Genomic DNA, 14,478 nt, shown 5'->3' with positions numbered 1-14,478 from the left:
AATGCCTTTCCATTGTATTTAGAATAAAGTGGCAATTTCCTGACTATGGCCAAATTCCCTTACCTATACAACCTGATCACAGCCTCCTCTCCCATTTAATTTCCTACCGGGGCACAGTCTTTAAGCATTAGCCTGCTGTGGCCCCCTTTGCCTGGTGAAGCAATAAAGCTTTCTTTTTCTCCTTTAAAAAAAAAAAAATTTCCTACCATTCCCTTCTTGCCAACCACTTTACAGGCACACCAACTTTAATTTGGTCCTTAAATATCAAGTTCACTTTCATCCTTAGACTTTTTCTGTTACTTTATGCTTTAAGAAACTGTAGTTTTTAATTCTTACACTGATATGAATGAATCTAACCATATCCCCAAATAGGAGACATTGTTAGAAGTATAAAATTTCAAAGTATTTATTACTGGTGAGGGTATGATACTCCTGTTTTCTTACTCATATCTTTAACTATTCCTGGGAATTTCTCTTATTCATTTTTAAGACATAACTCCCAGTATTCATAATTTCTTAATGTTCATTTCCGTTTTCTCTCACAACCTTTCCTGACTTTCAATTTTCAGTTTATAAACATTGCTGAAAATCAATTTGCATTCATTATTTTTTTCCTGACACTTGATAAGAACTTAGATTGGCTTTTTTGTTTGGATTCTCTCACTTTTTCTATTATATGAATTTTGCTGGGCAATATTTGCTTCTTTCTGTTCAGCTATACTGTGAAAAAAATATTAGTATTCACAATTTGGAAACAACAGAATGCAACTGATGCCCAGACTGACAATATTCTGGAAAGTCAGAAAGACTACCTTTTTCAAACAGAATGAAATATTAATAACCGTTTTGTCTAATTTCAAATGTTCGTGTCAGTTGCTATTGCCTAACGTTGTTTGCAGCCTTCTCCCCGGTTCAGAACTCCTGTCTCTATGGGATGGGTGTGGTGTTTGGTTTGCTAGCCCTTCCCTCGGAAAGTGAACCTTTACATCAGGAATCTCTCTTCTACTTTGACCTTATTTTCAAAGCCAATCCCAACCTTCATCCCAGCTCCGAGGAGTGGTCAGCCCTCTGCCATCCCACAGACTTCAAACCTCAGGGAAATACAAAGTAGTACTTTCTCAGCGAATATAAGCAGATCTTTGTTTTAAGGAATAATTAAACAATCCCTAATGACCCATTACCTATGTTTTTCATATCCTCAAGATTTTACATAAAATCGTAAAGCTAACGAGACAGTCATGCTATACCAACTTCCTTTTTGGGGAGTTCTAGCAATCTAAGCAGGAGTAGGGTCACAAAGTCAAAAACTCCAAACTGGAAAACTCCGAAGTGCTTTAAGCATATTCCCGTCTTTGCAAATGGCACCCTCTAAAGTTTTTCAGTTTGCATCCTGAGCTAGATCCCAACATACAGAACATAAATCTATCTATAGAATCTCTATGAAAATCAGTACTAATATTGAAATGCTATTGAAAAATGGAAAAAGTTAAGATATAAATAAGTGACATAATTCTCTGTAATGAATTAGGAATGACCAGGACTGCGAACTCTGTACTTGTCATTGAGATCAAAACAAAATAGTCATAAAAGTGGCAAAGAGAGCAACACAGTTATCTAATTACTAAAACACAATTCCACTCTTGGTTTGAGAAAAAAATTTAGAAGTAAGAGCATTTTTTTTTCTGGCCACACCTGTGCCATGTGGAAGTTCCTGAGCTAGGGCTGGAAACCACGCCACAGCAGCGATGCGAGCCACTGCAGTAACAATGCTGGATCCTCAACCTGCTAAGCCACAAGAGGACCCCAGAGCATAAGTTTTTATTAGGTTTCTAAATTGATTTCAAATGGACTCTTTTAGGCAGAAACAAGCGAAAATCAGATTTTCAAGAGAAGGAAAGTATAGTAACTTCTTTAGGCTCACAGACACATTTCCCCTTAAAGGCCTATAAGCATCACAGAACAATTCTCTGAGCTGCGAGATACAAAATAAATTGCAGGAATTGACAAAGTGCCCACCTGTATTCAGTACCTACCGATTTTTTCCAGTTGTTTGGATACATGCAGAGAGTTTTCCCAAAGTTTACATCTAAAACATTTAGCTAAAATCAAACTGTTCAAAAGCACAGCAAACTTTTCTTGAACAGCCACAAAATCTGATAACCCTAAAAAAAAGTTTCCAATATTAAATCTAGCATTCTAGTTTACTGGGAAAATACTGAAAATCCATTAATTCTATAACATACATCTCGTAATTCGTGAGCCATTCCTGAAAATCTTTGAGGTATCTTGTGTCAAAGCAAAGTCTTGTATGGGAATGCATCCTAGCTGAGCCTGAATAAGACTGGGGAAAAGAAGAAATTTCATTTTTTAAAAATCATTATCTCACAGTATTTGACATCGCTAAGCATCTCTTCTTAAAGTTCCTCTCTGCCTTGATCTCTGTGACACTAGACACTGTGCTTGTATCCTTATTATTGCAAGTCTTTATTGACTTCCTCTTCCCTGTCTCTAAAAGCCCAGTCCTTATTTCTCTATTTTAATCACTCGACCTCTCATTCTCTCAAAAATCTCATTTCTTCTCAAGACTTCCATCATAATCTCTAGATTGGGAAATTTCAAATGATCACAGGGTACTCGTACCTGAGTTTTTTTTTTTTTTTTTTTTTCATTTCAAAACTCTAAAATTGTTACCACGTTCCCCTCCAACGCGACTCCGCCTTTCAGCTTCACTACATAGAGGTATTGGAGAAAACAATACAATTCATACCATCAGCAAGTAGGCATTTAGTGTCTATTGAGTAAAAAGCACATAGTTAGGTACTGAGGACTCTTGACCACATGAAAGTGGGTAGCATATTAATTATTGGAGACCAGCAGTTGCTACAAGATTCGAAGGTTAGAAAGATGAGAGCAAAGGAGTCGCTGCCCATTGTGCCCACATAGTCCAGGTCTTTGTGCCTCTTTTGCATGTTTACTTATCTAACCAGCTGTTGATATGCAAATTATCCAATGGATCTAACTAAAATTATTGGACTTGTATTACTCTCTGGGTGGGGGGAGGAGATCTCTTAAGACCAAAAATAGATATACAAAGAAAAAGGGTAGAGTAGTCATATTTCATGGTTTAGTTTTAGCAAACTATATGCGAAAATGGAAAGAAGTAACCAACTTTTCAGAATAGGTTCTTATAGCTGAAACTACAGACCACTCTTTCAGCTAAATATATTACTTCTGAAAATTATTTTATATCCTCTATTAAGAAGCGGTTATGAGTTCCCTTTGTGGCTCAGTGGTTAATGAACCCGACTGGGATCCATGAGGATGTGGGTTTGATCCCTGCCCTTGCTCAGTGGGTTAAGGATCCAGAGTTGCAATGAGCTGTGATGTAGGTTGCAGACATGGCTTGGATCCTGCATTGCTGTGGCTGTGGCACAGGCCAACAGCTCTAGCTCCAATTTGACCCTTAGCCTGGGAATTTCCACATGCCACTGGTGGCCCAAAAAAAGAAGTGGTTATATATTCCAATGTTCATAGCAACTTTATTTACCAGCGCCAATGTATGGAAGCAACTTAAATGTCCATCAACAAATGAATGAAGAAAGAAGATGTGGTATATATGTGTAACGGAATTCCACTCAGCCATAAAAAAGAATGAAGTTTTGCCATTGCAGCAACATGAACTGACTTGGAGAACATTATGCTAAATGAAGGGAGTCAGACAGAGAAAGACAAATTCTGTATGATATCACTTACACATGAAATCTAAAAAGTGCAACAAATTAGTGAATAATACAAAAAGAAGCAGACTCACAAATACTGAGAACAAACTGGTGGTTACCAGTGAGGAGATGGAAGGAGGAAGAAGCAATATAAAGGCAGGGAACAGAAAAAGGATTATTATGGGATTATATGAAATCATGTAGGTGAAATTTTTGAAAACTGTGAAGTACTACAGAATTTAAGGAATATTTCATTTAAAAACATATCTCACAACCTTTAATTAATTAGCATTAAAGAATCTTTAACATTAAGGAAAGTCAGAAACTTAAAAAAAAAAAGAAATAAAGTTACATAGCTTACAAAAAAAGAAGGAACTGATGGAAAAAATGTGGACAGTGCTTTCAAGTGCTGGATAAATAAAATTAATGAAACTATCCTGGGATGCACAAATGCAGAGTATACACAAATTTGTAGAGTAAAAATTAGACTTTTGAAGTAATATTGAGCAGTTATGATAAGTATTAAGAGGCTAAAGCCAGGAGTGTAGGCACTGAGATCAGAGAGGAAGGAACCAAAACCCTGGGAGAGGGAGAAAGACTGTACTTCCAGATTGCAAGATATTTCATACTTTTACGGCAGCAAACCTAACTACTCCACAATTAGAGATAGGTAGTAACAGAAAGGCAGGCAAAAAGATATTTACAAATACAAAGCAAACAATGAAGAACTGCCTAATACTTGAGAAAAAATACCACCACAGAAAAAGACATAAAATATTAATAAATGAAATAACAAGAAAAGAGTTAAGAAGTGCACAGGAAAAGAGTTTTAAAATAAGTATTATTGATTTATGTAATTAATATTTTCAGAGAGATTAGAAATATTTGTACATTTTAGAAAGCCAAGCAGAGATACAGTAAAGTAAAAATTTTATAACTGAAAGAACTCAACAGATAAAGCTGAGGAGTAAATTAGTGAGATGACTGACTGAGATAAGGCATTCTCCTAAAAGCCAATAAATAAGAATGGAGAAATAAAAAATATGAAAGAGAAAGTATAAAATGTGGAGGAGCAGTCAGAAGTTCCAACATTCATCTAGTAGGAGTTCCAGACGAGTAAGCAGAGAGAAGAGAGAAGAAATAATTACACTGAATTATAGAAGAAAATTTCCCAGAGCTGAAGAAAGATAGAAGTTTATGTATTAAGAGAGCCTATAGAAGAAAGCAAAAAAAAAAAAAAATCAGTAAAAAAGGAAATTGGCAAATCTACAATTTCTAATGCACAGTAAAATATTTTAAATGTAATATCTGGAACTAAAACCTCAGATGATCTGAACATGGGAGAGAGCAAGAGACAGGATAGAAGTGAAAACGTCATTAGGTTTTTATCTTGTATAGAGAAGTCTTAAAATATTCATTTTCTATAGACAGAGGTAAAAAATATGTAAATTCACATATGCAACATAAAATTATAAAAGAAGAACTAGAGAGAAGAACAAAGCAAAGGAAACTTGACATATCCAAAAAGAGACAGAAAAGGCAAAAGAAATACATGAGGAAAAAAGAAACAAGCAAGCAATAATCAAGCAAATTAGAAAGCATACAATAAAATTAGGTCCAAACCTAGACTCCACAGGGGATATAGTTAGTCCAAGACTCCCAGTGGATGCCTGAAACTGAAGATAGCAGGAGACCCTATACAGACTATATACATACTATATATACCTATACAAAGTGAAACTCAAATTAGGCACACCAAGAGTTAGCAACAATAATAATAGAACAGAATGATTACAATAATACAGTGTAATAAAAGCCATGTGAGTGTGGTCTCTCTCTCTCAAAACACCTTATTGTACAAATTTAATGCCTTTTCTGTCTTAACTACACACGTATCACACACTGTGGCTGTAACTTTTGCAGCTTGAGGTGCAAGACCAAAAGCAGCATGAGTTTCTTTTTCCTTCCCCACAATTTCGCAGGTAGAAGATTCATTTGTACTGTAGATCTTGGTGACTCACCACATGAGGTTTAGCAATCTCTTCTTGTTTAGTCAAGAATTTCCACTTTTTCACTTAAAGGAAGGACTCGAGGGCTTCTCTTCGGCATATCCGAATTGTAAGCATCACTACTCCCTCGCTCAGGGGCTGTCGACTTTAATAACACGCTAACCAGGTATTTTACTAGCAAAAGTGAGTTTAATCGGGAATAGTCAAAAGAACTGCAATTCGGGATATGCTAACTATGGCAGGTCATAGGCAAATCTGAAGAAAAACGAATTTGCTTTTGTAGGGAAAGAGGGAAGGAGTCGAGAGGGGGTGTGAAAACCAGAGCCCATTAGAGGCAGCTGGGAGTACAAAGCACAGAGGCTTCTCACTGGTTGAGCTGCTACGGTCTTGACTGGCTGGGCTGTCATGGGGCAAAGAGAAGTTTCCTTGTTCTTGCTGGATAATAAAGTAGAGGGACCTTTCCGTCAGAGATGCGGGTGTACATCTCTTCCTGCTTGGAGCAACTGATGACACACAGCTGAGTGTGAGAGCTTCCTCTAAGGCCTGTCCAGACTCCTATGTGAGCTGAAGTTTCTTTAATTCCACAGGGCCAGTAGTAAGCAAGCTAAGGGTTACTTGAGTATAAGCACTTGCCTACAGCAACTGTTGATCTGCTAACAGATGGCTACTAAGTGACTAACAGGCAGGATACACTGGACAAAGGGATGCTTTATGTGCCAGGTGGGCCAGAGTAGGCCAGCATGAGATCTCAGAATGGAGCACAATTTGAAACTTATGAACTGTTTATTTCTGGAATTTTCCATTTAATATTTTTGGACCACAGTTGATTGCAGGTAACTGAAACCATGCAAAATGAAACTGTGGATAAGGAGGGACTATTGTAATTATAAAAATGAGAATAATTTTATTCTCAAAAGAATTCTGAGATCAGGTAAAAAGAGTCATAAAAATCTGGCTATATACAACCTATACAAATTATATTTAAAATAAAACAATATGAAAACATTAAGAAAAAGATTAAAAGATATACTAAATAAAACAAGTACAGCAATATTATTAATCTTAGAAAAATAGAATTAGGAGTTCCCGTTGTGGCTCAGCAGCTAGCGAACCTGAGTAGCATCCACGAGGACACGGGTTCAATCCCTGGTCTCACTCAGTGGGTTAAGGCTCCACATTGCCATGAGCTGTGGTGTAGATCGCGGACGCAGCTTGGATCCCGTGTTGCTATGGTTGTGGTGTAGGCTGGTGGACCTATGACTGGACCCCTAGCTTGGGAACCTTCATAAGCTATGAGTAAGGCCCTAAAAAGACAAAAAAGAAAGAAAAATAGAATTAAAAGCAAAAAGTATTCAAAAGGGTAGTTTCTAATTTTAGCAATTAGAAAAGGTATGATATATTCAGAGATTTTTTTTTTTTTTTTTGCTTTTTATGGTTACACCTGCGGCATGTGGAAGTTCCCAGACTAGGGGTCAAATTGGAGCTACAGCTGCCACCTACGTCACAGCCACAGCAATGTGGGATCCAAGCTGCATCTACAACCTACACCATAGCTCACAGCAATGATGGATCCTTAACCCACTTAGTGAGGCCAGGGATCAAACCCATATCCTCACAGATACTATTTGGGTTCATTACCACTGCATCACAATGGGAACTCCCTATTTAGAGGAAATTTTTAACTTATTTGAGAACAAAATACATTATGCCATAAAAACTGACAAGCTAGATGAAATTAATACCTCAGGAACATATAAATTAACAAAAGTTGATTCAAAAAAAGTTAGTAACCCTGCAAAGAACAAAGAATATGAAACAAACTGCAGAGAAACCCAGCTGTTCGATTCAGTGACAATAATGAACTAAAATCGTTCGTTAGCTCGCTGCCCTGAACCCAAACCTGTTTTTACAAATGGATAGATCCCAGAATCTAATCCAAAAAGTGAGAAATCTCTTGGTGGTGAAACACTGGAAACCTGATCATTAAAACAGTAATAAGACGAAGACGTTTGCTCTCTCTGAAATGAAGGAATAATATACTAAAGTTTCCATCTTCAATGAGTTAAGGAAAATAAGTTTTAACTATTAGAAATCAAGAGAGAAAGCAATCAGTCTTTATAGATAATACGACTGTATATCTAGGAAATCCCACAAATTAACTTTAGGACCAGTTGCATTGTTAAGAGAATTCAGTGAGTTAGCCAGATAAACATCAAACATTTTTAAAAAATACTCTCCCAGATATCATCAGTGACTGATTATAAAATCCAATGGTATGTAATTTAAAAAAGGACTCACAATATTAAACTCCATAAAATACCAATAAATAAATCTATCAAGAAACATAACCCTAAATGATGAATTAGAAAATATCACAGAACGACATAAAGATCTAAAAACATTTGGAAAGAGATACCATATTTCTCAATAGAAAGATTTCAGAATTTTAGAAAGAAGAATTCCTCTGCAAACTAATCTATAAAGCCAATTTCAATAGGGCTTTTTACAGATCTGGAAAACTGAGTTCACAGGGAGGAAAAATGCAAGAGTACCCAAAAATATTTTCTTAAAGAACCGCAAGAAGGGACTTGCCTTACCAGATAACAAAACATGAAATAAAAGAAGAGCTAGTAAAACTGCAGTATTGTACAGCAACAAAATAACTAGACTAACAGTAAGTGTCCAGAATCAGACCATTAGGAATTTATAAGGTAGCATTTTAAATTGGTAGGCAAAGAGAGAAAGACAACATAGTTATCAAATGCTTCTGACTATCTTTTGGGGACAAAATATAATTAAATTCTTAATCATGCCATATACAAAAAATTAAATCAGGATGCCTTATGAAAAGCCAACAGAAAAATAAAATGTTTTTAAAGTATTAGAAGAAATGACAGGAAAAGTTCTATGGTCTTAAGATGTGTGGCAAGACTGCTTTGCCTACCCAACATTTATTCTCTATCTCCTTCTTAATAGCAGAATCTGAATTTTAGCATAGGCACACTATTACTAAAACATTTGCCAGTCTCCTTTGCACTTAGCTGTGGCCATGTACTAAATGCAAAAGTACATGGGACTTTCAAGAAGCCTACTGAAAGGAGAGAGGACACTCAAGTATAATGGCTGGAGCTCTAGCAGTCATTGTGGGCAATGAGGTGACCTTGAAATAGAAGTTCTGTGTGGGACAGCAGAGCAGAAAGACAGGAACACAGTACTGATGACACCTTGAAGCCACTATACTAGACCACCGTAAGTTGTATAGCGTGTGAGAAAATGGCCTACCCTGTTTCATCTATTGTTAATTCATTTTATTACTATTTTACATTGTTGAGCATAATCTTAAGAAATATAGGATGAAAAATACCTTCCTCAATTAAGACATAAAACCTAGAAGTCATAAGGAAAAGACAGACGTGTATGACTTTATAACGATTTAAACTTTCAGTATAGAACAAAGTAATATTTATTTAATAGAGATTTGAAAATTTTTAAATGTGATTTTTCACTCCCTAGATGACAATGTTCAAAGATAACAAAGCAAGTGTGGGAGGATGAATGGAAATAGTCACTCTTTTTACACTACGGTGGGCAGCGTAAATAAAAGAAGCCTTTTCAAAGGCAGTTTGGCATTATATATTAAATCTTTTCATGTATATACTCTTTTGCCCAGAAATCTTTGAAAAATATGGTGCAAATACAAGGAAGTTCATTTCAGCACTAAAGTAAAAATTTATAAACCATCTAACTCTTCATCAATAATATATTCTACTAAAGAATATATTGCTATTAAAACTTACATTGGGGGAGTTCCCATTGTGGCTCAGTGGTCATGAACCCAACTAGTATCCATGAGGATGCAGGTTTCCTGGCCTCGTTCAGTGGGTTAAGGATCCAGCCTTGCTGAGAGCTGTGGTGTAGGTCACAGACGCAGCTCAGATCCTGTGTTGCTGTGGCTGCGCAGGCCAGCAGCTGCAATTCCAACTAGACACCTAGGCTGGGAACTTTTATATGCCATAGGTGTGGCCCTAAAAAAAAATGGTATTAAAATAAATGAGGCCTATGTGTCTATCCTGATGTGTATATCTTGAAAGAATCTTCATGACATATTAAAAGAGCAGCAATTATATTTTGACTTTTTTTTATATGGTAGCTATAACATGTTTACTAGCACATTACACATGGTACTAACTAAATAGAAATTTGGAAAGATCCACAGCAAACTAATGGTAACAGTTACTTCTGGGGGTCAAGAGAGACCTAACTTTTTACTTTATAAATGTTACTTTTGACTCTTTAAAAATGAATCCATACATTACTTATATAATAAGAAGAAACAAATACGAAAAGAAACTACCAATTTGCAAATACATCCTGTAAGGTCATCGAAAAAATACCAGAAAACAGAGCTCGTGTTGAAGACACAAGAGCTGGGAATGAAAGTTGTAAAATATTTTTTAAAAGGCACAAGAAAAGATGTTCAATATTGCTAATCACCAGGGAAATGCAAATCAAAACCGCAATGAGATATCAGTTCACACTTGTCAGAATGGCCATCATCAAAGGGAACACAAAAAACAAATGTTGGCAACGATGTAGAGAAAAGGGAACCCTCCTACACTGTTGGTGGGAATGTAAACTGGCGCACCCACCATGGAAAACAGCAAGGAGGTTTCTCAAAAAAACTAAAAACAGAACTACCACACGACCCAGCAATTCCACTCCTAGGTATATATCCAAAAAACCCCAAAAACACGAATTCAAAAAGATACATGCACCTCAATGTTCACAGCAGTGTTATTTACCGTTACCAGGGTAGGGAAGCAACCTAAGTGTCCACCTACAGATGAAGGACAGGAAGATGTGAGATAGATATGTACACACACATATAAAATGGAATACTACTCAGCCATAAAAAAGGAATTTTGCCATCTTGCAGCATCATGGATGGACTTGGAGGGTATTATGCTAAGTGAAATAAATCAGATAAAGACAAATACTGTATATCACTTTTATGTGGAATCTAAAATATACAACTAACTACTGAATATAACAAAAAAGAAGGAGACACAGATTTAGAGAACAAACTTGTGGTTACCAATGGGAGGGGGAGGGAGTAATTTAGGGGTGGGGGATTTAAAAAATGATGATGGGATCATATGAAATCTTGTGTGCGAAACTTCTGAAAATTGTAAGGCACTATAGAATTTTAAGACTCTTTTATTTAATAAAAAAGATAAAGTATGAAGGGGAGGAAAGGGAGCAAAGGGAAAAGGAGGGAAAGGATGTAATAAATTGAGATTGTTAATTCCTTATTTATCTGATAAGACTGTAAAATTTTCAGTGATAAATTGTGTGTCATTTTTTCAATGTCTACCTCTCCAGTAATTACTTTAAAACTGCCCTTTCCAAAGCACATACTGAAGAGAAAAGCAAGTAAGAGAATCAAGTTCCAAGAGGAAAGAGATGATGTCTGTGATGCCTGAGCAGCAACGCGATCTGCTACAGCCAGTGTGTGAAGGGTATATATTGAGCAAATAAATGGGAGCCGGAAGACAACTCGCGGATGAAACACAACTCACAGATGAAAGGAAAAATGCAATCAACCAGCTGTGGTGCTTCAAAGAGCTGTGCGCCAGGGGCTCTCGACATTTTTGCTGAAGTGACCTGCCTACGGGTTGAACTGACCGCTGCATCTTTTCTTTTCCTATGGAAGGACAAAAAGGTCTGCCTGCCCTGTCCACATCTCTCTGTAGTTTTCTTCTGGTCCAGAACCATTTTCTTATGTCACAAAGAGCTTGACCTTATTTTCAAGGTCCTGGAGCAGCAAGCTGGTGCCGATAGTGAGGTCAGAATATTGCACATCTGAAGCTCTGTGCAGTCAGCCGTGCAGCGAGCAGCTTGCCCTATTCAGTCAGCCTGAGAACAGTGCTCTCTCACCATCACATGAAGGAGAAACCCTGCGGTAACACTCACAGCACCAGCTGGCTCTTTGCTTTGTGGCTGCTCCTCTGCTGGAGTCAGACCAAGACGAGAATCTGCTACTTACCAACCAGGGAACCTTGGGCAAATCTTTTCTTCTATGAGCCTCAGAATTTACACCCTAATTGAAAAGAATCAACCCAATCTCATCACTTCTGTTTGAAGATTTTATGACAGTAAATCCCTAATGCTCATAGCCTGTATTAGCTCAGTGTTTGTCAACTGATACTTATTTCTTTCTATTTTGCCCCCCTTCCTACCTACTATGTACTCAAGTGATGCTAAAGAGAAAGTCAGACTCTGGACTCGAGTTGGCTCCCCCGAACCCCTCTATTATAAAGACTCCCACTCCATCCATGCCAAAACACCTCTTTCCTCAGTCTCAAGATGGAGGTAGGTAGATTAATTTCTCAGTAACTTCTGAGAGCAATTTTATAGATTTTTCCATGTTTGCTCAGGCACAGGAGAAACAAGACCTGAGTTCTCGGTGCCAAAGTGTTTCTTCCATTACTGACTCAAAATGACGACAGTAAAAATCAGCAAATAAAATGTTCATCCCTGCCGGAGGCCAGCTCTGGAGGCCAGGGAGCATGCGGGAGCATGCACTTCCCGATTGGAGAGGGACGGGCGTCGGCGAATGTACATACGGAGACAGCCTCTTTGTCCCTTCTTTCAGGGCGCTGGACTACTCACACTTTATTGGCAGCAGTGGTTGATCCTATAGACAGCTTTTCACTACAGATTACATCACAGTGTTAAAAGTCCACTGGTTAACTATTACATGGTGTAGCAGTTACACATCCAGCTTTAAGATCTCTATCTTAACTAAACTTAGTACTTTGAAGAGGCCATAGATACAAGAATTTGGCATTTACAAACTTTGTTTGTAGACTGGTGTTTATCTTCAAAGCATTATGGCAGGGAGACAGTGTAAGTAAATATAAACCGACTTAATTAAACTAGCTATCACTAAAAAACTTTTAAAATCAAAGACAAAACTCATAGCTAGGTTTTTTGGATAAGATATGGCTAACTTCTATGGACCTCATTAAAATCCTAACTCTAAAGTTCACTATATAACTAGTTAATAGATAAACACTATGTTTTAACTAAGTTGGATTTAAATAGGGGAAAAGTCCTTCAGGATGAAGTTTTTATTATACTATTGTTGTAATTTTGCTAAGTCACAAATCATCACAGGAAAATAAGAATGGGAAATAAGAATAATAAGAAAATAATCAGGAAAGACTGAGGAAAACTGAATAACAAAAAAACTACAGGAAAGACTAGGTCACCCAAGAAACAATCCATGTTCTCTGGCGCAAACATGGAAATTGTTTTCCTAGGAAAGCCCCAATTCTTCCCCATCAACATCAAAGTGAGAGCTGTGTAACCTGAGGCCTGCCCTCGGCTTGTACCGTACAGGCAGGCTTTTATCCTGACCAGAGGCCCACCTTTGGCATGCACCATTCAAGTGAGCTTTTTTCCTGACCAGAAGCACCCACCTTCGGCTAGTACCGTTCAGGTGAGCTCCCTTTCTTGGTTAGGAACCTGCCTTCAGGTTTTTCTGCCATCAGGCAAGGTCCTTTTTTTGAGTCCCTGCATTTTCTCGGCTCCCCACACATTCCAAGAACATTTTATTAAAAAAAAAGCCATTAAGGGAGAAATTTGAAGGATAAAACACATATCTGAAAAGAACTGCTCTGAAAGTCAGCAAAACAACAAAAATATGAAAGACACAAAAGTGTTAACTATTAACTATCATCACCTGCCAAGACTGTACATCCTAGATTAAGAAAACACTCCCCACAAATCCATTCTTCCTAGCCACACTCATGTAGCTGCATAAAGACAGGAAATTATAATAGGAAGCTAAATGACGATATGCATAAAAATAATCATAAAGTCATCAATTTTAAAATCTGACAGTCCCCATCAAAAGAATGTATGACCCAATCTAAGGCAAGGTAAAAGAAAGCATTAAAATTGCAAATAGAGTGTGCCTAACAAGATACTTGTGGAAAAACACCTTGATATAGTTTGACTCAAGAGCTGATGCAACAGATTGTACTGGGAAAACACTGTGAGAATCGAGAGATCTAGAGTCTAGTTCTAGGCCACTCCTCAGTATAGCAACATAACCTTGAGTAAGCCACAACTTTTCTGGGCATCACTTACCTCATCTGTAAGGACTGGAGTATAAGATCTCTAAATTCTGTGTGATCTCTAAGGATATTTGAGTTTCTAGAGAAATACAGCTAAGAAACAGAATATTAACTTGTTATCCAAGCTACAGATCTGCCTGATGTACACAACAGTAAGAAGTTTGTTTCTGAGATATCAAGATAATTTGGAGAGATAAAATTCTATGAGATGCCAGCAAGTATCCCACAAAAAGACTCACTTCCTTTAGATAAGGAGAAAAAAGGAAATTCTTTTGCCAACTGGTTCTACTGAGTCACATAAAGAAATCATTTTCACCTGAAATCACATCATCTAAATCAAAAGGTTTAACACCAAGACCTAAATACTTAGAAAACAAGCACCTGGCATTGTATAAAAGAATTGCCATTGTATTTGTAATTGCAAACTGGGTAAAAGTCACTGTAGGTTACAATGTAACTTTAGTTTATTCTTTTTAAATTATTTTTAAAAATTATGAGACTATAGTTGATTTACAACGTTGTGTCCATTTCTGCTGTAGTTTACTCTTCCAATTACCACTCCTACACAAACTTCCCACTCCTGGCAGAATAGTCACCCCATTGTCA

At 37.1% G+C, this 14,478-nt stretch overlaps 1 protein-coding gene across 50 annotated transcripts in view; it reads right to left on the bottom strand.

Moving 5' to 3' along the window:
* Positions 1-14,478, bottom strand: part of HFM1 (helicase for meiosis 1) — an 84,729-nt gene that overhangs the window by 23,792 nt on the left and 46,459 nt on the right. For 42 of the 50 annotated variants that reach the window (XR_014844800.1, XR_014844801.1, XR_014844806.1 and 39 more), the window contains 2 exons: positions 2,244-2,341; positions 2,034-2,162 (listed from right to left, as the gene is read on the bottom strand). The exons of 4 other annotated variants lie outside the window; for them this stretch is intronic. Coding sequence is in view for 17 of the 46 variants with exons in the window: in XM_085024045.1 (XP_084880171.1) it covers positions 2,034-2,162; positions 2,244-2,341 (227 nt within the window). In the remaining 29 variants the exon portion in view is untranslated. The remainder of the gene's footprint in view (positions 1-2,033; positions 2,163-2,243; positions 2,342-14,478) is intronic. 4 more of the 50 variants (XR_014844812.1, XR_014844815.1, XR_014844817.1 and 1 more) reach the window with 1 other exon arrangement.

This window comes from Sus scrofa, chromosome 4, assembly GCF_054392235.1.
Source record: "Sus scrofa isolate SSC_HxYL_T2T_F1_AM1 chromosome 4, Sscrofa_HxYL_maternal_Yorkshire_Landrace_v2.0, whole genome shotgun sequence".
In the NCBI taxonomy this organism is placed as follows: domain Eukaryota; kingdom Metazoa; phylum Chordata; class Mammalia; order Artiodactyla; family Suidae; genus Sus; species Sus scrofa.
The sequence above is the reverse complement of the archived record's forward strand: the minus strand, read 5'-3'. Positions and strand labels throughout refer to the sequence as shown.